At 35.1% G+C, this 24,051-nt stretch overlaps 1 protein-coding gene across 3 annotated transcripts in view; it reads left to right on the top strand.

Annotated features, from left to right (window-relative positions):
* The window catches only part of ATAD2B (ATPase family AAA domain containing 2B), a 165,116-nt gene that overhangs the window by 17,097 nt on the left and 123,968 nt on the right, over positions 1-24,051 (top strand). For 2 of the 3 annotated variants that reach the window (XM_078444933.2, XM_078444932.2), the window contains exons 2-8: positions 5,467-5,618; positions 10,598-10,647; positions 11,009-11,162; positions 12,347-12,449; positions 14,726-14,834; positions 17,022-17,138; positions 19,445-19,520. In XM_078444933.2, the coding sequence (XP_078301059.1) occupies positions 5,467-5,618; positions 10,598-10,647; positions 11,009-11,162; positions 12,347-12,449; positions 14,726-14,834; positions 17,022-17,138; positions 19,445-19,520 (761 nt within the window). Of the gene's footprint in view, positions 1-5,466; positions 5,619-10,597; positions 10,670-11,008; positions 11,163-12,346; positions 12,450-14,725; positions 14,835-17,021; positions 17,139-19,444; positions 19,521-24,051 lie in introns of those variants that run through there. The other variant, XM_078444934.1, reaches the window with a different exon arrangement.

The following is a 24,051-nucleotide window of genomic DNA, read 5'->3' as shown; positions in this document are numbered from 1 at the left end:
ATTTTTATAAATATCTAAGGTAGAGTGTTTGAGATAGTAGTAACAGATGTATGTTAGGAATGGCAGGACCTAATTTTTTTTTTCTTCTGTCATTTGTTAGCCATGTGACCTTGGGCTAGTTAATGTACTCTGAAAAGGGTGGGGTTAGAGAAGGCAAGAGCCTGAGGAAGTGAAATAGTACAATTTTGAAAAGCACTCATTTGTTAAGTACAGTAAGCATGTTTATTGATAAAGCACTATTACATGATTGAATTGCTTTTAAATAGTTTTTCCCCCTCTACTGATGATAGTTTGGAAGTAGCTAAACACTTTTTCTTGATAACTTGAAGTGGTACTGTATGTTACACAACAAATAGGTTAATTTTCCTTAATTATAGACACTCTGAATATCTAGTTGTTCCCCCCTCCTTTTTTTTTTTTTTTTTTTTTTTTTTTTTGTTTATTTCTGAGAGAGTGAGTGGGGAAGGGCAGAGAGAGAGGGAGACACAGAATCCGAAGCAGACTCCAGGCTCTGAGCTGTCAGCACAGAGCCAGATGCGGGGCTTGAACCTACGAACAGTGGAATCATGACCTGAGCCGAAGTCAGATGCTCAACTGACTGAGCCACCCAGGCGCCCCATTCCCTTTGTGTCTTTCAGTATGAGTGTGGTCTTGTGGCTGGCTGGCAGGCTTGCTTGTTTGTTTATTTATTGTTAATTGTTTATAGAGTGAGAGCACGAGTAGGGGAGAGGGGCAGAGGGAGAGATAGAATCTTAAGCAGACTCCATACTCAGCATGGAGCTGGACATGGGGGCTCAATCCCATGACTCTGGGATCATGACCTGAGCTGAAATCAGGAGTTGGATGCTCAATTGACTGAGCCACCCAGGTGCCCCTGGTCTTGTGGCTTTAGAACTAGCTCATGGCAAATTGTATTATAGCACAAAATTAGAAACTGGGCTTTTTGTAAAAAAATTTTTTAGCAAAGTAGGCTCTGTGCACAACATGGGGCTTGAACTCATGACCCTAAGGTCAAGAATCACATGCTCTATTGGCTGAGTCACTCAGGTGCCCCTATTACAAGTATTTCTTTTTCTTGCTTTCTTTCATTCAAGTTTTTATTTATTTATTTTGAGGGTGAGGGAGGAAAAGAGAATCTCAAGCAGGCTCTGCACTGCATTTCTTAAGTTTGTTAGGCTACATTTTGACTAGTTATTTGTGTAACGTAGTTGTCTTACTTTGGGAAAATATGATTTAGAAATGTGCATTTATGAAATAAATAGTTCTTATATTTTTTTCTTAAATTTGTGGCATAAAAAAATAAAATAGTATATATGGTAGTATATTGAAAATGGTCATATATACCTTTGAAATACTGATCTATAATGTCAAGTAATAAAGCATTAACATATGAATTAAATCTTCTCTAAAGGGAAGGTTAATCTTCCCTCCAGTCTCTTATCCATTTGCCCAGTATCCAGGGAATTGAGTGGTGAAGACAAGAGCTGCTGTGCGGATACTGACCTTCCTGTAGTCAGAGGACATGTGGCTGGGGAGGGAATAATGGAAATGTGATAAGTGGACATCTCTGGTTGAGAAATTGATTATGTTAAGCAAATTAATTGAAAGAGCAAATAAACGGAAGCCAGGTTTCTCCCCGAGAAGAGCTTACAAATATAAAAGGGGAAAGTCTAGAAAGAAACTTAAGATGTGGAATTAGAATTAGAAGCCTTGGTGTGTATGCATATGTTATTATTTATGCACAGGTAAAGAAATAGGTATAGATATGTTTATATGTATGTATATATATTCATATATTTCCTGCTCTCTTCTGAGAGGACTCTGTAGCTGTGAAACCCTAGTAACAATGAGCACACTTAATGCCCAGATCTTGGTTTCTAAATACTATCCATGACTAAAAGGTATCAGGTATCTCTTGGAGAAATGGCTAATTTTAGAATCAGGGAGGGAAAGTATAAGATGAATTTAGAGATGTCTTTTGTGTCAGAAAACAAGGAAGTAGTCAAAATGATGGGGACATATCAAAAAGGTACAGGAACCAGTTTCTAAGGGCCCTTGATTGCCAAATGTTGTATAATTTGAGCAGCAAAATGGAATAATGGATTATAACATATAGTATAAAATAAGAATCCATGAATCTACACTGATAAAAGTAGTAAGTAAAGGAATTCTGACAAAGGGATGGAGGGAAAGCTCTTTAAAGTAGAATGCCAACTAAAAAATGGAGAAGGAATGTTGGGATTAGGTAATCACCATCACAATGGTATTAGATCAAAACAGAAATAGTCAATGAATGCTAATGGCTGGTGGATGGGTGAAGGTTTGATGAAGAACAGGATATTGGTGAATTATCAGAATAATTCCACCTTGAGTCTAGATCAAACACAAAGGGAAAAATAGTGACTTTATTGTGGAGAAACCTGGCAGATGCCAAATTGCCCAGGTGATGAAAGTTACACATAATGATGGGTAAGTAAAGCATGCACAGTATCATTTGTGCATATTCTTCGCAAGAATGTGGTTATTTGGAGCATCACATCCAGATTGAGGGTCATCCTAGAGAACAAAAGGCCTGTACTCTTTACAGTCAAGGGCATGAAAGATGGGGGAAGGCCTAAAGAACTATTCCAGATTGAAGGGGACTGAAGAGATCTGATAACTAAATGCAATATATGTTCTCTGATAGGATCCTGAATCTGGATCAAGTAAAGTTTGAATGTGTTTGTGCATTGGCGCTGCATTTTATCAATGCTGATATCCTATTGGGAGGGTTATATGACTCTAATGTATCAAAATATCCTTGGTTTGGCATGTATGCACTGGAGTATTTAGGAGAGAATGAGGAATCATGTCATAAAAAGATACATACATCTTTTTCGTAGGCCTGAAACTATTTTTATTTTTAAAATTTATTGTTTAATTTACATCTGAGTTAGCATATGGTGCAACAATGATTTCGGGAGTAGATTCCTTAATGCCCCTTACCCATTTAGTCCATCCTCCCTCCCACAACCCCTCCAGTAACTCTCTGTTTGTTCTCCATATTTAAGAGTCTTTTATGTTTTTGTCTCCCTCCCTGTTTTTATGTTTCCCTTCCCTTATGTTCATATATATATGTATATATATATATATATATATATATACACACACACACATATATATATACCACATCTTCTTTATCCATTCATCTGTTGATGTACATTTGGGCTCTTTCCATACTTTGGCTACTGTCAATAGTGCTGCTATAAACATTGGGTGTGTGTGTGCCCCTTTGAAACAGCACACCTGTATCCCTTGGGTAAATACCGAGTAGGGCAATTGCTGGGTCGTAGGGTAGTTCTATTTTTAATGTTCTGAGGAACCTCCATACTGTTTTCCAGGGTGGCTGCACCAGTTTGCATTCCCACCAGCAATGCAGAAGGGTTCCTCTTTCTCCACATCCTCGCCAACATCTGTTGTTGCCTGAGTTGTTCATGTTAGCCATTCTGACAGGTGTGAGGTGGTATCTCATTGTGGTTTCGATTCGTATTAATCTGATGATGAGTGATGTTGAGCATGTTTTCGTGTGTCAGTTGACCATCTGGATGTCTTCTTTGGAGAAGTGTGTATTCATGTCTTTTGCCGATTTCTTCACTGGATTATTTGGGTTTTTTTTGGGTGTTGAGTTTGATAAGTTCTTTATAGATTTTGGATACTAACCCTTTATCCAATATGTCATTTGCAAATATCTTCTCCCATTCTGTCGCTGCCTTTTAGTTTTGCTGATTGTTCTTCCTTGCTCTGCATAGGCTTTTTATTTTGATGAGGTCCCAATAGTTCATTTTTGCTTTTGTTTCCCTTGCCTCTGGAGACGTGTTGAGTAAGAAGTTGCTGCAGCCGAGGTCAGAGAGGTTTTTGCCTGCTTTCTCCTCGAGGATTTTGATGGCTTCCTGTCTTACATTGAGGTCGTTCATCCATTTTGAGTTTACTTTTGTGTATGGTGTAAGAAAGTGGTCCAGGTTCATTTTTCTGCATGTCGCTGTCCAGTTTTCCCAGCATCACTTGCTGAAGAAACTGTCTTTATTCCATTGGATATTCTTTCCTGCTTTGTCAAAGATTAGTTGGCCATACGTTTGTGGGTCCATTTCGGGGTTCTCTATTCGGTTCCATTGATTTGAGTGTGTGTTTTTGTGCCAGTACCATACTCTCTTGATGATTTCAGCTTTGTAATAATAGGTCTTGAAGTGTGGGAGTGTGATGCCTCCAGCTTCGGTTTTCTTTTTCAAGATTGCTTTGGTTATCTGGGGTCTTTTCTGGTTCCATACAAATTTTAGGGTTGGTTGTTCTAGCTCTGTGAAGAATGCTGGTGTTATTTTGATAGGTATTGCATTGAATATGTACATTGCTTTGGGTAATATGGACATTATTATTATTTATTTATTTATTTATTTATTTTTAACGTTTATTTATTTTTGAGACAGAGAGAGACAGAGCATGAATGGGGGAGGGTCAGACAGAAAGAGGGAGACACAGAATCCGAAACAGGCTCCATGCTCTGAGCTGTCAGCACAGAGCCCAACGTGGGGCTTGAACTCACGAACTGAGAGATCATGACCTGAGCTGAAGTCGGACGCTTAACCGACTGAGCTACTCAGGCGCCCCTATTATTATTTTTTAAACATTCACCTTTGAAAGGCAGACAAAGCACAAGTTGGGGAAGGACAGAGAGAGAGGGAGACACAAGACCTGAAGCAGGTTCCAGGCTCTGAGCTCTCAGCACAGAGTCCAATGCGGGGCTCAAACCCATGAACTGTGAGATCATGACCTGAGCCGAAGTTGGATGCTCAACGGACTGAGCCACCCAGGTGCCCCTGGGTAGTATCAACATTTTAACGATGTTCTTCCAGTCCAGGAGCCTGGAATATTTTTCCACTTTTTTGTGTCTTCTTCAGTTTCTTTCATAAGCTTTCTATAGTTTTCAGTGTATAGATTTTTCACCTCTTCTGGTTAGGTTTATTCCTAGGGAAACTATTTTATTTTATTAAAAAAAATTTTTTTTTAACATTTATTTATTTTTGAGACAGAGAGAGACAGAGCATGAACAGGGGAGGGGCAGAGAGAGAGGGAGACACAGAATCGGAAGCAGGCTCCAGGCTCTGAGCCATCAGCCCAGAGCCCGAAACGAGGCTCGAACCCATGGACCGCGAGATCATGACCTGAGCTGAAGTCCGACGCTCAACCAACTGAGCCACCCAGGCGCCCCTAGGGAAACTATTTTAAAATAAAAATAAGAAACTATATACTTTTCTGGTTATAAATTTAATCTTTCTAACTCCCTTGTTTCTGTATTTACAGAATACTACATTTGCTATACCTGTAGAGAGATTCACTTAGTAAATATTTATTGGTTGAATATTTTATCAAGAATTTAAGAAATCTATATTTTTTAATAGGGATAATAAATACATTTTTACCTTTGTCTTTCAGAAAGCTGAAGTTGATGGTAGTTTAAGTGATAGCCACGTGTCTCCTCCAGCCAAACGCACTTTGAAACAACCTGATTCTGTTTGCAAAGACAAATCAAAATCACGAAGTACTGGTCAGAGAGAGGAATGGAATATATCAACTGGACAGGCCAGGTGAGAAGTGAGAACTCACCCGTTGGTTTTTCATGAATTATTTGATATGATTTAGGGCTCATATCAATGCTAATTTTCTTAAATTATAAAGCCACTAGTGTCTCGAAATACTTATAAATTATTTATTTTATAATTGTTTTATGTTTTAATTTTCTTTAAATATGACATAGAACATTTGTTTTATAAAAATCTATAGTATTTCATAGAAACCATTATTTCTAAATCTAAAATGGTAAGAAATTTGATAGGTCTTAAATATGCATACATATTTATACTGAAAGTTTAAAGACATTTGATTAGAATTATATTTTTATTTGAATGTAAAGTAAAATCTCCCTTTTCTAAAATTATGAAATATTACATTTGAATTGATATGCCAAAATGTAGTAAAATCAAAATTAATTTTTAAAGAAATCTTTTCATTTGTCTGTTTTCAACTTAAATTTACTTTGTGTCTGGTTCATTATGTATCAGGATAACTTATTTTTACACACTTACCAAAGTAAATAGTAATAATTTGTTGTAGATAGGATAGGTACACACACAGAAAAGATTTAAACATTGAACTCTTAATTCTTAGCTTCTCTTTTCTCCAGTCTTTGATGTAGAAGTGTTGATGATGTGTGGACTACAAACAAAAGTAAAAAGGAAATCCTTTGGTTTCTTTCCTCCTTCAAATACCTAAAAATTATTTGATTTTATATTTGTAGGTAAATTCTGGATGCTGTTACTCTTTAATGAAAAAAAATCTTTGGTGTTTTATAGACTTTCATAGGCAGTGTATATACTGGTCCCTAAAGAGTCTGTATCTATTTCAATATATTTCAGAAGATGGACCACTTTAAGTTTTTTATTTGCGTTGTCTGGGAGCTAAGTAGAAAAATCTTGAATCAGAGCCTTTGATTTTTTTTTTTTCTTTTCTGATATTCATCTGTGAGATAAAACAGATCCAGGTCGCTATAATGATGTTACTAAAATGAGTACTGCCCTTTAATTACACTTCTAGACTTGATCTACCTGTTGTAATCTGTATCCTATATTTATTAAATGAGTGAATCAGGCTTCTTTTTCTAGATAAATATTTCTTAAAAATGTTCTTTTAGTGTTCAAGTTTGACCTTTAACTGTAAGATAATTTTAACAGTTTGTGTATATAGCACATTAGATTTTCTACATCTTAGCCACTCTGAAGGCCTTTATGTAAATTGATCTTGATCATGTCTTTTGTTTAAAAAAAAAAAAAAGTCCTCACTCGTTTTGGGGAGAGAATTTTGCTTCCATTTAGGTACCTCAGTATGATACTCCTTTTTAAAACAATGCTAAGTATATCTTGAATAAAAAACTTAAGAAAGAATGAATACCAACAGAATTTATTACTTATATTTTGGCAGAATAGCAATTTAAAAGGTTTTTTCAGTTAAATTTTCATCTAGAAATGTAAGTGCTACAGGGTTAGAATATTTTGGTATTTCTTGTTTAAAAAAATGAAAAAAAAATTTTTTTACATTTATTTTATTATTGAGAGACAGAGTGAGACAGAGCATGAGCATGGGAGGGGCAGAGAGAGGAGGAGATACAGAACCTGAAGCAGGGTTCGGGCTCTGAGCTGTCCGCACAGAACCCGATGCGGGGCTCAAACCCACCAACTGTGAGATCATGACCTGAGCCGAAGTCAAACGCCCAACCGACTGAGCCACACAGACGCCCCTAAAAAAATTTTTTTAATGTTTATTTATTTATTTTTTTTGAGAGAAAGAGAGTATGAGTGGGAGAGGGGCAGAGAGAGAAGGAGACACAGAATCCACAGCAGGCTCCAGGCTCTAAGCTGTCAGCACAGAGCCTGATGTGGGGCTTGAACTCATGAGTGGTGAGATCATGACCTGAGCTGAAGTCGAACGCTTAACCGACTGAGGCACCCAGGCGCCCCTATTTTGGTGTTTCAGATGACCCAAATAGAAAATGCTGTTTGACCTATTAGCTTCAACAGAACTGAATTTTAAGGAAACCTTGTAAATACTTTAGATTTTGAGATAGTGTAAATATGAAAATCAGGATTTATTTGAAGGATTGTATTTGTTTTTATGTCATGAGCCTAAGAATCCTGATTCCTTTATTTTGATAATCTATGATGAGTAACTAAAGTAAAATTATTAAAGTTCTTTCAAAAAAACTGTGCTAAAAATATAATTCATTTGGGGGAAAAGTGAATGTATATAAGAATTAGTCTTAACCATGAAAAATAATGAATCCTAAAGGACTTTGTAATGACTACTAAATTAAAAACTATATATATATTTTCAATGTTTATTCACTTTTTTGAGAGACGGAGACAGAGTGTGAGCAGGGCAGGGGCAGAGAGAGAGGGAGACACAGAATCTGAAGCAGGCTCCAGGCTCAAGCTGTCAGCACAGAGCCTGATGCGGGGCTCGAACTCACGAACCATAAGATCATGACCCGAGCCGAAGTCGGACGCTCAACTGACTGAGCCACCAAGGCGCCCTTGACTACTAAATTTTTAAAAGAAATTACTGTGGGGGCACCTGGGTGGCTCAGTCGGTTGAGCGTCCAACTGTGGCTCAGGTCATGATCTCGCGGTTTGTGGGTTCGAGCCTTGCATCGGGCTCTGTGCTGACAGCTCAGAGTCTGGAACCTGCTTGGGATTCTGTTTCCCTCTCTCTGTCTGCCTCTCCCCAGCTCACACTCTGTCTGTCTACCTATCTCTCAAAAATAAACATTTAAAAAAAAAAAAAAAAAAGAAATTACTGTTGATTGGCAGAACAATTTTTATTTATTTAAAAATGTGTGTTTGTTTATTTAATTTATTTATTTAGCGAGAAAGAGAGAGAGGAGGAGGGGTGGAGAGAGAGGGAGAGAGAGAATACCAAATGAGCTCTCCTGACAGCACAGAGTCTGATGTGTGGCTTGATCCCATGAACTGTGAGATCATGACCTGAGCCAAAATCAAGAGTCAGATGCCTAACCGACTGAACCACCCAGGTGCTCCAGGAGCTTTCATTTAAACAGTGAACTCACCTAGTTACATTTTAAGCGATTAACTTTTGGGAACTTTGATTCATGGGGCTTTTTAGGCTTATGTATTATTATACAGGAAGGCCAACTCTTAAAATTCTAGTGTTCTCTTCATATCCAGATATTTACTATTCTGTCTCTTTCTTGTTTTTCATTTTTATAAAGAGAAATGGTAATGGAAAAATGATAATCTATGATTGTAAGATAATTGGATTGATTGAAGAATAAGTTTTTATTTTTCCTTTTTAAAACAGATTTCATTAGCAATGAAGTAAAAGCCAAGTAAGCATTGTCTTCTTCAGAGGGACAAAAAGGCTTATTGTACTTTTTTCTCCCAGTGATGTTACTGTTCAGAAAGTTTTAGGTTTCTTTTGTAGAATTATTTCAAGGTTAGCATCTTATTTTTTTTAGATAATTTAAATATGTAAAATTTCAATCGTTTGGTTTTTGCATATGCTAAAATTCATTTTGAGCCCTCACTTGTAAGTAAACTCATCATACTGAGTTAGTATTATGTTAGGTTCAAAGTCAAAGTAGATTTATGATGTAGTAAAATTGACTTTTCTGTGTGGTTTTAAGTGGGTTCCCGAGAATTTGACATGTATAATCTTTTAAGGAAAGACCTGTTAATATACCAATTTCATTACTTTATAGTGTACTTTGTATATAAAGGTACTAAAAATAAAATACTTTGAAGAGGTGTAGTATATTAGAACAAGGTAGTTTTGTTTTTTTCTGGGGGAAAGGAGGGCTGGAGTGTTTTTGTTTTTGTTTTTGACAGTATGTGTACATGTAACAGCTTGAGTTTTTGTGTATATCCTTTAATCATCTGATCCATGACCTTTATTAGGCAGGGGCATTTATCATTAACATTTAATATTTAACATTTAAAATTGAACACGAAAAGTGCTGGAGTAACCAAACACAGAATATTTTTGTTAAGAAAATGTGTACAAACAGGAGCGGGAGATACAGGCGTCCACTTATGGAATGAATAAGTCATGAGGATAGAAGGCACAGCATAGAGAATAGCGTCAGTGGTGTTGTGTGGTGAGATGGTAGCTACACTACTAATGAGCACAGCATAACGTATAGACTTGTCCAATCACTATGTTATGCACCTAAAACTAATATAATATTGTGTATCAAGTATACTTCCATTAAAAGAGAATTTTGTGCAAACCATACAGAAGATCATGTATTTACTTTTTTCTGAATGTCCTTTCCATTTTTCTTAATTTTTGAAAATACTAATTGTTGGGTATTTTAGAAATATCTTAGTTTACATCGACACTTCTTTTATTATGTAGCAATTTAGTTTTTGTTTTCACAAAGCATACTGTGAATTTTTTAAGTCTTGATGTTTTGATGATCATTTAAGTATCTTCCTGCTGAATTAACATTTCTTTTCCTCCACCCAAAAGGGAGAATTGTACAGTGACTGTTTTGAGAAATTAGCTAAGTTTTCATTTGGTGGGTTAGAATGTGAATTAAATATATTGGAGAAATTATTAAATAGTTTTGGTGTTCAAAGACTTTTTTCTTCTTACAGTCTATTGTTTGAATAAATTTGTCACTGTTTGAATTTTATTTTGTTAACCAAAACCAATAATAAATGTCTGTAACCATTGCTGCTTATAATATCAGTTAACTTTATACTACATGTTAAACTTAAGCTTCTTCTTTGGACTTTATAGAGTTGAAGACAGAGTAAGTTCAATTTTTAATCTGTTATTAAAGCTTTTCTTGAGGTAATGAAATGATGCTTAGCTGGTATATTTTATTAATTGGTGCATTACCAATCTTAGAGTAAAAAAAGATGTTGTCTTTAGTATTAAAAAGTAATATTGCTGACATTTTAAAGATTAAAATGATTCCACCAGTATTACGTTTCTTGCTTCTTTAAATGAATGTTGATGTGTTTGCATATTAAATATAATTGTGTTCTAGGTTAACTTCTCAGCCTGGTGCTACATTACCAAACGGACATAGTAGCTTATGTGAGTATTCTGTTATGAAATGGTTAGTATTGAAATTCTTACTAATGTTATTAGAGTAAGTGTTAAAGTGGGGTAAAACAGTGATTTACTAGAATGTTCAGCATATCGTTGGAAATGACTGGATTTCAGTCATAGCGAATACTTATGTAATTGTTAAACATTGAGAAGTCAGTACAAATGAAATAATTTAAATTATTATGATGGGTTATAAACAGTTATCAAAAGTTTAGATTATTGGAGATTAAAACTATTTAAGAGGTTATATTGAATTTTTTGTAGTCTTTTAAAAGTAATTTTTGATGTATTTTTTTTTTCTTTTTATACTCTGTACTTTGAAATGTAAATCTCTCTCTTCTTGTAGCCCTTCGAAGCCATCCCCTTCGAGGGGAAAAGAAGGGAGATGGGGACCTTTCTTGTATAAATGGTGACATGGAAGTCAGAAAAAGTTGTCGTTCCAGGAAAAACAGATTCGAAAGCGTGAACCAGAGTTTGTTATTTGATCAACTAGTAAATAGGTATGAATGCTTAAACAGTAAGCAGTTTCATTTAATTAATTTATTCACTTGATTTTTCAGATTTCAAAATTTCAAAATCAAATTTCAGATTTGAAAAAACCATTGATTTTTAAGCTTGTTATGTTTTAAAAAATAAGCAGTGACTTAGCGATAAATGTAATTATTTTAAAACTTTGAATTAGCAGTGATTAGCAATTACTATCAGTTTCTAGTCAGTTTATTAGTTTTAGTAGTTTATGTAATAGCTAAATTTTTCTCCTCCTTTTTAAGCTCTTGTGTGTAAATAGTATAGAAAATAATTTTATTCTGTCTTCACTGTTCTAGTCCTTTATTATTTGTTCATTAACAATTTTTTTTTGACAATTTTCAAGCAACATTAGGTTCCATTATTGATATGTAGTAAGTATAGTTTTGCTTAGTCAAGATTTTGAATTAAAGGTTTTTTGAGACTGGGTATATGGGATATAGCTAGTGAATGAGCCTAGTCGATTGCTCAGTATCTACATGCAATGAAATTTTTCTTCTCAGATGATAAATTATCCTACTTAATCCTTGCAGTGGCCTTGAGAGGGCAGGTCAGTACAATCCCATTTTAGAAGAGAAGAAATTATATTCTATAGTGGTAATGTCAAGTTTGAGTATTAGTTATTATTTGTTAAGTACTTAGATCATTATCTAGACACATAGTAAGTACTATATAAATGTGTTTAAAAGGTAAAATGTGGTAATGCCAGCCTATATTTCATGGAGGTCAGTGTTCTCTAATTTTTAAAAAATATCTGTTCGGTTAACCTTATGTTGGCTTTAAACTTTTTACAGATTGTTTATCCTATAAATTTTCTTAACACCATCTTCAAATAAAAAGATTGAATTCTTATTATTTTCATTGCCTTGGATCTAGTAGTTATTTATAGTGGCATTGTGGAGTTAAATATTTGGAGTATTATGAACAAAAGTTCTATTTTGTAAGTTTTAAATATATTAAGGTAGAAGATGTTCTGGATTTTTAGGGGGGACATTATCTTCTGATGGCTGCTGATTCAGAAAGATGTTTAATTAGGATGCTATCTACAGTTACATATCAGAGATAATTAAATTATGCTTTGATGAAGAGTGCTCTTTCATGTGTATGCCACATGTGGTCTCACAATTGTCTAAATCCTAGTTTTATTATGTGATTGTAGTACTGCTGAAGCTGTACTACAGGAAATGGACAACATTAACATCAGACGGAATCGTCGGTCAGGAGAAGTAGAACGACTTAGAATGTGGACAGATACAGAATTTGTGAGTATATTTACTTTAACAACCTTTGCAAATATTTTTTATTTTGGTTGAGGGATTCAGATGGAGAGTGAGCAGCACTGGATTTTCTTAAATTAACAGAATTGTTCCTTTTCTTTGGTTTCTCTTTAGTTTGGGATTTTATGTTTTCTTCTTCTATCCTTAACTGTATTTGCTGCAACCTTTCCCAAAAGATTCCCTAAACTTTTGCCAGAACAGTTACCTTAAAGTACGGCTCTGATTCTGTTACTTTTCTTTTCTTTTTTTTCTTTTTTTTTTTTTTTTTTTTTTTTAGTTTTTTTTAAGTTAAGTTTATTTATTTTGAGAGAGAGAGAAGGAGAGAAAGAATCCCAAGCAGGCTCCACGTTGTCAGCACAGAGCCTGATGCAGGACTTGAACCCACGAACTGTGAGATCATGACCTGAGCCAAAGTCGGACACTCAACCGACTGAGCCACCTGGGCGCCCCTGATTCTGTTACTTTTCTGATCTGAACCTTTGATGTTCTTTTTATTGTGTACTGAATTAATTAGAAATACCTTGACCTTCATAATCAGGATTCAACTTTATCTTCTCACACACTATTGCCCAAGTATAAACAAATAATTCTTCCTTTATCTTTTACTTCTGGTAATACTGTTGGTTAGGGACTGCTGTAGTCCTACCTTTGTTTCATGGTTCGTCTCAAATGCTGCCTCCCTTCCCCTTAGCAACAAGAGGATCATCTCTCTGAATTCTAGAGTATGTTGTACCTTTTTTGTTTTTAAAGCATTTTTTAAAAGTCTTTTTAAATTTTTTTTATTTTTTTTATTTTTAATTTTTTTTTTTTTTTAACATTTATTTATTTTTGAGACAGAGAGAGACAGAGCATGAATGGGGGAGGGGCAGAGAGAGAAGGAGACACAGAATCGGAAGCAGGCTCCAGGCTCTGAGCCATCAGCCCAGAGCTCGACGTGGGGCTCGAACTCACGGACCGCGAGATCGTGACCTGAGCCGAAGTCGGACGCTTAACCGACTGAGCCACCCAGGCGCCCCTTTTTAAATTTTTTTAATGTTTATTTATTAAAAAAAATTTTTTTTAGCGTTTATTTATTTTTGAGACAGAGACAGAGCATGAGCAGGGGAGGGGCAGAGAGAGAGGGAGACAGAATCCAAAGCAGGCTCCAGGCTCTGAGTTGTCAGCACAGAGCCTGATGTGGGGCTTGAACTCATGAACCGCAAGATCGTTACCTGAGCCGAAGTCAGACGCTTAACCGACTGAGCCACCCAGGAGCCCCTAGTGTTTATTTATTTTTGAGACAGAGAGAGACAGAACACGAGCAGAGGAGGGTAGAGAGAGGGAGACACAGAATCCGAAGCAGGCTCCAGGCTCTGAGCTGTCAGCACAGAGCCCGACGTGGGGCTCGAACTAATGAGCTGTGGGATCATGACCTGAGCTGAAGTCGGACACCCAACTGACTGAGCCACCCAGGCGCCCCTTAAAGCATTTTTTTTTTAATGTTTATTTATTTTTGAGAGAGAGAGCGTACACAAGGGAGGGGCAGAGAATGAGGGAGAGATTGAATCCCAAGGGATTGAATCTGTGCTGTCAGTGCAGAGCCTGATGCAGGTCTAGAACCCATGAACCGTGAGATCATGACCTGAGCCGAAATCAAGAGTCAGACACTTAACCAATTGAGCCACCCAGGCCCCCTACTACCTTTCTTATTTTTTAAAAAATATTATTTTAACATTTATTTATTTTTGAGAGAGAGAGCGCAAGCAGGAGAGGGGCAGAGAGGGAGACAGAATCCCAAGCAGGCTCCAGGCTCTGAGTTGTCAGCACAGAGCCTGATATGGGGCTTGAACTCAAGAACTGTGAGGTCATGACCTGAGCCGAATATCAAGAATCAGACACTTAACTGACTGAGCCACCCAGGCACTCCTACATTGTACCTTTTTTTTTTTTTTTTTTTTTAATGGCATTTAACTTGTTTTACTTTGTTTTATAGTTACCTGTGACTTATCTTACTCCATCCTACTAGGCTATAATTTGCTTGAGGGAGAAAGTGTGTTCATGGCACTGTAGTTTTAAATTTTCAAATATTTTGTAAGTTTGTTTTATTTTTCCTCCTGACTCTTACGTTTATTGATTTCAGGAAGCTCCGTTTTTCATGAATCTGTGTCTTGCAAATAGGTGCTCAGTAAATTTCAAGAGTGGTCATATCCCATTAGGTTAATGATATTTATAGCCAGGAATAAATTCCATGTTAATATTTGACAGATTTTTCTCTTTAACAGGAAAACATGGATATGTATTCAAGAGTGAAAAGGCGAAGAAAGTCACTGAGAAGAAATAGTTATGGGATACAAAATCATCATGAAGTGTCTACTGAGGGCGAAGAAGAAGGTTTGTAAAGCACCTTATGAAATAAATACTACAGAGTTCAGGGGGGAGGGAAGAAAATTATATACAAGTAATACACATGTAATATTGCTGAGTGGGTGATTTTTGGCTTTAGAGGTCTGTATTGTGTAATTTGGAATAATTTTTATTTGATTGGCATTCTGAGTTTTCACCTTCATTTGGAAAAACACCTTTACACTATACATCTTTATGTAATTTATCTTATTTGTAGCTAGCTATTGGTAGCCCTCCACTGACCTAATCTGGTGACATTTGCCATGAGCTGATTTGTTGTTAGGTGAGGCTTCTTTTGTGTTTCTAATTGGAAGCCCTTATCCACAGTCACCTTCTACCCATATTCTCTGAATCTCTGATTATTTGGGCCCCAAATTTAGTTATGGACTGAGGAGTCAGTGGTAAAATTTAAAGAAAGAGGGACTGCTAGTTCTAGTGGAGGGAGTGGTACTGCTCTTTTCCAAGGCTTGTCTGGGTTCTGAACTAAAGAACCCCAGCTGAATTTGTGGGACTGCAGCTAGGAACATGATGAAAGTACATTTGCCCCAAAGATTATAAATCCATGACTAGCACACTGTAGGTTTTAATTCTATAGGTGTTAATCTTCATTGAAATGGATTTTCAGAAGATTTGGTGTATTGTAAATGAAGGATAGTTTTATTTTACAAGGAAATCTTACTAGTTCCTACTATGTGTATACCTTTGATGGACAGGAATGGGTTTATTTCTCAAATTCTGTAATTAATATATTATTAGCAAGTTTTGAAGAGCTGATATTTCTAATGAAGGTGCTTTATTGAGCAAATATTGTTGTTGTTACAGTTAGAACCTCTATATTGCTTCCTTTGGAGAAAATCAGTATAGGCCAGACAGATTTATAATGTGATTTTTGCCTTTTCATTAACTGAACACCTTTATAGAGTTTTCAAAGTAGATTTGCCATGTTTAGAATTTCTTCCCATAATAAATAGTGTGTTATAGTGCAGGTGTTTCTCAAAAAGCAATATTTTTCGAAGGTTTAAAGAGATTTATTTGGGTAGGAGTAATTTAGATAATACTATATTTGGTGATTTTGTCTAGAACTTAATAAAAATATTTATAAACTTAGAATATGCTTTCGGATGTCATGACTAAAATATAAAGTGCTTTGCATTTTAGTATCCTATTTCACTCAGTATCACTAGTGGTTTTATGGTTTTTCCTGTGCTTTAATATGGTTGTTATATTGATAATTCCTATGGTTAAAAAGTTAATCACAAAGTGTATTGCATTTGAAGACCATAAACCAGTAAATTTTCATATGACTTAATTAATTTTTTAAAAGATTTTATTTTAAAGTAATCTCTATACCTAATGTGGGGCTTGAACTCAAACCTGAGATCAAGAGTCATAGGCTGTATGACTGAGCCAGCCAGGCACCCCAGACTTTTATTTTAAACTATAAATGGATGTCATATCATAGCTATAGCCAAACCACTTTTTAAAAATAAACTTTTAGATTTATGTATGTTATAATTTATTTTTAAATAAGCTTTTAAGATTTATGTATATTATAATTTATTTTTAAATGTATAGTTAGGTGAATTATAAAGTGATCACTTATGTCAAGAAATAAATGTATTAACACCCCAGAAATCTGCTTCATGCTCCCTCCCAATTCCTACCTGCATTTTCCTACCAAAATAGAACTAATTTGTGCTTATCTCTTGTCAGCAGGCCTAACAAACCATTGTATTGCCAACAAAAATTGCTCTTGCTGTAACATTAGTAATTATCTTGTAAGCATATTTTTTTGAACTACCGAGTGGTATTTGAATACTAACATTATTCACTGGTGGATAACTGGGCATTAAAATGAAGTTTGCTCTAGTAAAATTTTGATTTGTCTTCTATTATACCTTTGTATGACCAAAGAGATTGAAAGATCATAAGAATACCTAGGTTATTTAGCAGAGAACTGTATTATTTGTTGGAAAGGCTTTTTTTTTTTTTTTTTTACATCTATCTAGGTTGGTTTTTAATTGTAGTGATACATGCTGTATCATAAAATGTTGACACATTTAAATGTTACCTGTGCAGAAAGAGTAAAAGATAAAATGTAAATATTCAGTTCTAGAGTGAACCATTCCTTGTGGATTAAAACAGTTCTTTTTCCTTTTGTGTGGGGGAAACTAGAATCTCAAGAGGAGGATGGAGACATAGAAGTTGAGGAGGCAGAAGGGGAAGAAAATGATAGACCATACAATTTGAGACAAAGAAAAACAGTGGATAGATACCAAGCACCTCCAATAGGTAAGAAATGCTGAATAACTTCGTTTCTTTTAAAAATTTTTTTTTAATGTTTATTTATTTTTGAGACAAAGAAAGACAGAGCATGAATGGGGGAGGGTCAGAGAGAGGGAGACACAGAATCTGAAGCAGGCTCCAGGCCCCGAGATGTGAGCCCAGAGCCCAACACAGGGCTTGAACTCATGGACTGTGAGATCATGACCTGAGCCGAAGTCGGACCCCAACCGACTGAGCCACCCAGGCGCCCCTGAATAACTTTGTTTTGTAGTTGAGTAGCTTATTCTGTACCACCCCTTCAAAAATACAAGTGTTGTGGAGTTTAAAGTTTTTATTTATTTATTTGTTTATTTAATACTCTTTGTTTTTTTAAGTTTATTTATTTTGAAAGAGAGAGAAAGTGTGAGTAGGGGAGAGGCAGAGAGAAAATCCCAAGAGGGTCCACACTTGCAGTGCAGAGCTCAACATGGGGCTTGATGTGAGGCTTGATGCAGGGCTCAAACTCAGGAACCTCGAGATCATGACCCAAGCTGAAGTTGGGTGCTTAACTGACTGAGCCACCTAGGTGCCCCAATTCACTGGTTTTGAGTTTATTTACAGGGATTATGCAGTCATCACCACTGTTTAATTCTAGAATATTTTTGTACTTCTACACTTTCATCCCCCCAGCCCCTGGCAACCATTAATGTACTTTCTGTCTATAGATTTGCTTTTTTTGTGACCTTTTGTGTCTAGCTTCTTTCGCTTAGCATAATGTATTTAAGGAAGGACTGAGATATTTGTATGAGATACTCAAACTCTTATGCTCTAAAATGATGTTTGATTCTCTGGAAGGAGTGAATCAGAGTTACTATGGCAGCCCTCTAGTACATGCAGCCTAGGTATGCAGACATTACTCCAGTTAGGAGCCATTATCACAGATAGCCTTGTTAATAATGGGGGAGATGTGTAAAGATAGAAAAAAGATTCTGAATCATTTCTTTTTAGATTAAAAAAAATATTGAGGTATGAATGAAATACAGTTTACTGCAGTTGCACATATTTAACATGTAGTTTGACAAGTTGGAAATACCTTAGATATATACCTATGAAACTATCATTACCATCAAGGTAGTGAACATGTTTATCAGCCCCCAAAATATCTTTCTGCCTGTTTGTAATCTCCTTCTAACCTTCTTATGCCATCCGCATCCCAATCCTGAGGCAGTCACTGATCTGATTTGCTTTCTATAACCATAGATTAGTTTACACTCTTTTGAATTTTATGTACAATATACCCTTTATTGTCTTTCTTTCACTCACCATAATTTTAAGACTCATGCATGTTGTTGAATATAACAATGTGTTTCTTCTTGTACAGAGTAGCTTTCCATTGTATGGGTATATCATAATTTGTTTATACATTCATTTGTGGGTAGATATTTGGATTATTGACATTTCTAATATTTAGTTATTATAAATAAGTTGTGAACATTCACGTGCAAGTCTTTGGGCATATTTTTTCATTTTTCTTATAAACACTGAGGAGTGGACAGCTGGGTTTTGTGATTAGGGTATGTTTAATATGCTAAGAAATTGCCAAACTGTTTTCCAAAGTGATTGTACCAATTTCTCCCTGAGAGTGTATGGGAGCCCAGTTGCACCATTCTCTTGCCAACACTTGCTACAGTCAACTTTTTGAAATTAATTTTAACACATAGTTATTGTAGTTTTAATTTACATCTCCTCAATGACACTGAGCATCTTATGTGTGATTTGCCAGTGTTATCTCTGGTGAAGTGTCATTTCAAATCTCTTGCCCGCTTTTTCCAATTGAGTTGTTTATTTTCTTAATATGGAGTTTTTTGAGAGTTCATTATGTATTCTGGGTATCAGTCCTTTATCAGATATGTGATTTGCAAATATTTTGTCCGTCTGCAACTTATTTCTTTTATTTTCTCTTGTTTTCTTATTTCTTTCACTTATTTTCTTAGTGTCTTTCAAAGAGTAGAATTTGTAATTTTGATGAACTCCAATTTATTAATATTTTTAATGGATTATGCTTTTGGTGTGGTAACCAAAAAAAATCTTTGTTTAACCAAAAGTCACAAATACTTAATTTAACATCTTTTTAGAGTGTTTACTTGCAACTTAAGGTATCCACAGAGTTTTTATTTTTGTTGTGCTCCTTCTAGATAGTATTTGGAACTTGAACACCTGTGACTAGCTTTCATTCAGAAAGTTAACAGAAGTAATTTCTACTCCTTTGATAACATCAATTTATCAATTTGTTATTAGTTATTTCTGTGTTGTCCTTTTTTATTTTCTTTAAGTCCCAGCTCATCAAAAAAAGAGAGAAAACACGCTGTTTGATATTCATAGATCTCCAGCAAGAAGAAGCCATATCAGGTATGTTTTGTTGGTTTTCAAAAGGAGGAAATAATCATATCTGTCATTTAGATATATCCTTTAAATAATATATAACAAAATTTCTCATAATTAGAATATAGGTATTGATAGTGTTAATAATGCCAATGAGGGACTAAATGGTTTCTTTCTCTTCTTTGCTTTTCTTTCTTTGCTTTCTTTCCTTTAAATGTTTATTTATTTATTTTTGAGAGAGACAGAGAGTGAGCTGGGGAGGGATAGAGAGAGAGGGAGACACAGAATCCGAAGCAGGCTCTAGGCTCCAAGCTGTCAGCACAGAGCCTGATGCCGGGCCCGAACTCACGAACTGTGAGATCATGACCTGAGCTGAAGTTGGATGCTCAACCAGCTGAGCCGCCCAGGTGCCCCAATATCTTTCTTTTTTTAATTAGTGACTAGTAGTTATTATGCTACATGTGACTATTTTCTTCCTGGTTCAGTTTGCCTGGAATAGTTACTGTTTTAACAATTATGTTCCCTAATGCTACATAGCTCTCTGCTCTCTTGGTAGAGTTGAATCTAAACCACTCACATTGCTTTCATTTGAAACACTGGTTCAGTTAGTCTTTCCTACCTTTTTTCCCCCCTTTTGCCCTTTCTTTTATATATAGATACAAAGGACACTGGTTTTGAAACTGTCTTATCTATTATGTTTTCTGAAAAGGTAGTATACTCATGGAATATACAATTAATAAAAATTTAAAAATAGATATGAAGAGCTTCTTTTTTTCTAGTTTTAGTAGTCTCTCACTCTCCCATAGTAACATATGGTCATATACATGTATGTGTGCTTACACATTGTTAGCCCTTCTTTTTACACAACATATATTGTGCACATTGTCTTATACCTTGTTTTTTTCACTTAATTCATTTTAACTGTCTTTTCTGTATAGTGAAATTTCACATTTATGTTTATAGTTACCTATTACATTTATAGATATACTCTAATATTTAAATTAGTCCTTTATTGAGAGATGTTTTGGTCTTTGTTATTACAAAATAGGACATAATGAATAGCCTTGCACAATCTTCATTTTACATGTTTACAAATGTATTTGTAGGATAAATTCACAGAAGTTGGATCTCAGAGTTAAAGGGAATAGGAGATTGTAACTTTGATTAGTTTGCAAACCACCAAGTAGTGTATGAAAGGGCCTATTTTCCCATGTTTCTACAAACAAAATGTATTTTTAAACTTTAGCATTTTTGCCAGTCTGAGAGTTGAAAAGGAGATCTTGGTTTATTTAAAATTTCTGTATCTCTTATCAGAGCATTTTTTCATATGTTTAAAAGCCATTTGTTTTTCCTTTTTTTGAAACGTGTACAAAGTTTACCTATTTTTCTAATAGATTGTTTTTCTTTTATCTACTTTAAGTAGTTTTTTTACATCCTAAAGAGATTAGTCCTTTGTCATAAATTGCCAGTGTTTTTCCTTGGTTCAGACTTTGTCTTTTTTTGACATTGTTTTCAGTTGTCTTTACGAAGAGGTTTTTATTTTTATGTAGTCAAATTTATCAAACTATTTTTTTAAGGCTTTTAGATTTTATTTTATTTTATTAAAAAAATATTTTTGAAAGAGAGCGGGCATGCATGAGCGGAGAAGAGGCAGAGAGGAAGATAGAGAATTTCAACCAGGCTCCATGTTGTTAGTGCAGAGTTTGACATGGGGCTCAAACTCATGAACTGTGAGATCATGACGTGAGCAGAAATCAAGAGTCAGACGCTTAACTTGCTTGAACTACCCAGATGCCGCTAGATTCAAATCATAGTTGGAAAAACCTACCCAAATCCAAAGTTTTCAAGGAGTTCATCTTTGTTTATTTTTATGGTATCATTTTTTTCACGGTTTTTATTATTTATTTATTTATTTATTTATAATATGAAATTTATTGTCAAATTTGTTTCCATACAACACCCAGTGCTCATCCCAACAGGTGCCCTCCTCAATGCCCATCACCCACCCTCCCCTCCCTCCCACCCCCCATCAACCCTCAGTTTATTCTGTTATTAAGAGTCTCTTATGGTTTGGCTCCCTCCCTCTCTAACTTTTTTTTTTCCTTCCCCTCTCCCATGGTCTTCTGTTAAGTTTCTCAGGATCCACATAAGAGTGAAAACATATGATATCATTTTTTTACTTTTAAATTTTGATTCATTTGAATTTTATGGTGTAAGATTTGTAGTACAGATCCAACTTTTTTTCACAGATGGAAAAATGAGTTTTCCCAAGCTCATTTATTGAATCAGTTCGTGATTTCTCCATCGATTCTCTTTGCCACATTTATCATATATCAGATTACATGTTTTGCTCTGCTTCTGGATATTTTTTCCATTCATATTGAATACTGTTTAAGTTGTTGAGGCTTTTTAATATGTTGTAATATTTATAACTAATCCCTTAAATTTCCTTTGAATGTGATTTTACATTATTTGTGTTATTTTTGTTTTTAATATTATTCAGTTATGTTTTAAAGTGTTATGTGTGGTTCTTGCACATTTATTGTTAATTTTTTCTTACCTAACTTACTTTTTCTGTTGCTTCTGTGAGATTCCCTTGTCATTTTTTTTCCATTATATTTTCTCATTATATTTCATTTTCCATTATATTTTCTCTCTGATTCATATATATAACAATTTCAGCATATTAATTTTGTGTACCCCTCTTCTTTATTGGGGATTCTCCTAGCTTGTCCATGTTATGATTGATGCTTAAGAAAGATGTACTTTTGTCATGTTAAAGATTTATTTATTTTTTATTTTATTTATTTATTTTTAAAATATTTATTTTGAGAGAGAGAGCATGCATGAGCAGGGGAGGGGCAGAGAGAGAGAGAGAGAGAGAGAGAGGGAGAGAATCGCAAGTAGGCTCTGTGCTGTCAGTGCGGGAGCTAGAACTCATGAACCGGGAGATCATGACTTGAGCCGAAATCAAGGGTCAGATGCTTAACCTAAGGCCACCCAGGTGCCCCAAAGATTTATGTGTTTTTTAAGTACTTGAATTTTCTTAAAAAAAAAAAAAAAATCAAAACAAGAATATTGATCGAATGTTTTCAAATTGTTAAGGTCTATGGAGATCTTTCATCTCAGATTTATTATTAAGATTTATTAATTATTTTAATAGATTTTCTAATGTTGAATCTTTTAGATGCAAGTGCCTTTTGTTTTCTGATTTTGTAATTAATTTCTATATTTGTTGCACTGTGATTAGAGAATGTTGTTTGTATTGTACTTAGTGAAATTTCCTTGTGGTTGAATATATAGTCTATAGGCATTTGAAAAGAAATATTCTTTATTTTTAAACCACAGGTTGAAACTCAATTAAGTATGTTATTTATCATATTTTTTAGGTTGCCTTTATTATTATACTTTTGTTCATTTTGTATTCTTTTCACTTTGGATGTGGACGGAAAGGGTGAATTAAAGTCTTCCTAGTACTAGGATGTCTATATCCCTTTCTTCTTTTGCGTGCTATAAGTTTTGTTTTTTGGGTGTTGTTGCTGTGTTGAGTTGTCCATAACTACTTACAGTCAGAAACTTTATTATGATTTGTCATTTTGCCTTTGAAAATATTCTCCCTTTGGGGCGCATGGGTGGCTCAGTTGGTTAAGTGCCTGACTTTGGCTCAGGTCAAGATCTCACAGTTTGTGAGTTTGAGTCCCAGGTTCAGCTCTGTGCTGACAGCTCCGAGCCTGGAGCCTGCTTCAGATACTGTCTCCCTCTCTCTCTCTCTGCCTTTGCCCCACCGCACTCTGTCTCTGTCTCTTTCTTTCAAAAATAAATAAACACTAAAAAAATTCTACTTTGTTTCATTTATTTCTTTTATACTAATTTATAGTCTGATGTTAGGTTTTTACCCATATCTTTGTTTGGCTTGTATACTTTTGGTTCTTTTATTTCTCATCTCTCTGAATCACATTAAACATCTCCTGTTTTCAGCATAGAGCCATGTTCTGATTTTGCTTTTAAAGTTTTATTTATTTATTTTTAGAGAGAGCGTGTGTGTGTGCATGTGTGGGAGAAGGATAGAGAGAGAGAGAGAGAGAGAGAGAGAGAGAGAGAGAGAGAGAGAGACAATCCCAAGCAGGCTCCATGCTGAGTGTGGAGCCTGATGCAGGCGCTTGATCTCACAAACTGTGAGACCATGACTTGAGCTGAAACCAAGAGTCAGACGCTTAACTGACTGAGCCAGCCAGCTGCCCTGAGCTATGTTCTGATTTGAGATTCAGTCTAAAAATCTTATTTTCATAATTGTGTCACATTTATTTCCATTTGTTGATATGACTGTTGTTTTTACTTCTGTTATTTTATCTTACTTTTGTTTAGTTTTTATGGTCTTAAGCATTTCACTGTGTGATATTTCTTTCTTCAACATTTTCTCATGGAAATTCTCAAATATCTAGAAGAGTTGGGAGAATTTTATAGTGAATACTAGCATACCCACCACAAAGATTCTACAGTTTTCATTTTATACTTTCTTTTTTTATTTTTGTTTTTATTTTATTTATTTTTTAATTTT

This window comes from Panthera onca, chromosome A3, assembly GCF_046562875.1.
Source record: "Panthera onca isolate mPanOnc1 chromosome A3, mPanOnc1 haplotype 2, whole genome shotgun sequence".
Lineage (NCBI taxonomy): Eukaryota > Metazoa > Chordata > Mammalia > Carnivora > Felidae > Panthera > Panthera onca.
The sequence above is the reverse complement of the archived record's forward strand: the minus strand, read 5'-3'. Positions and strand labels throughout refer to the sequence as shown.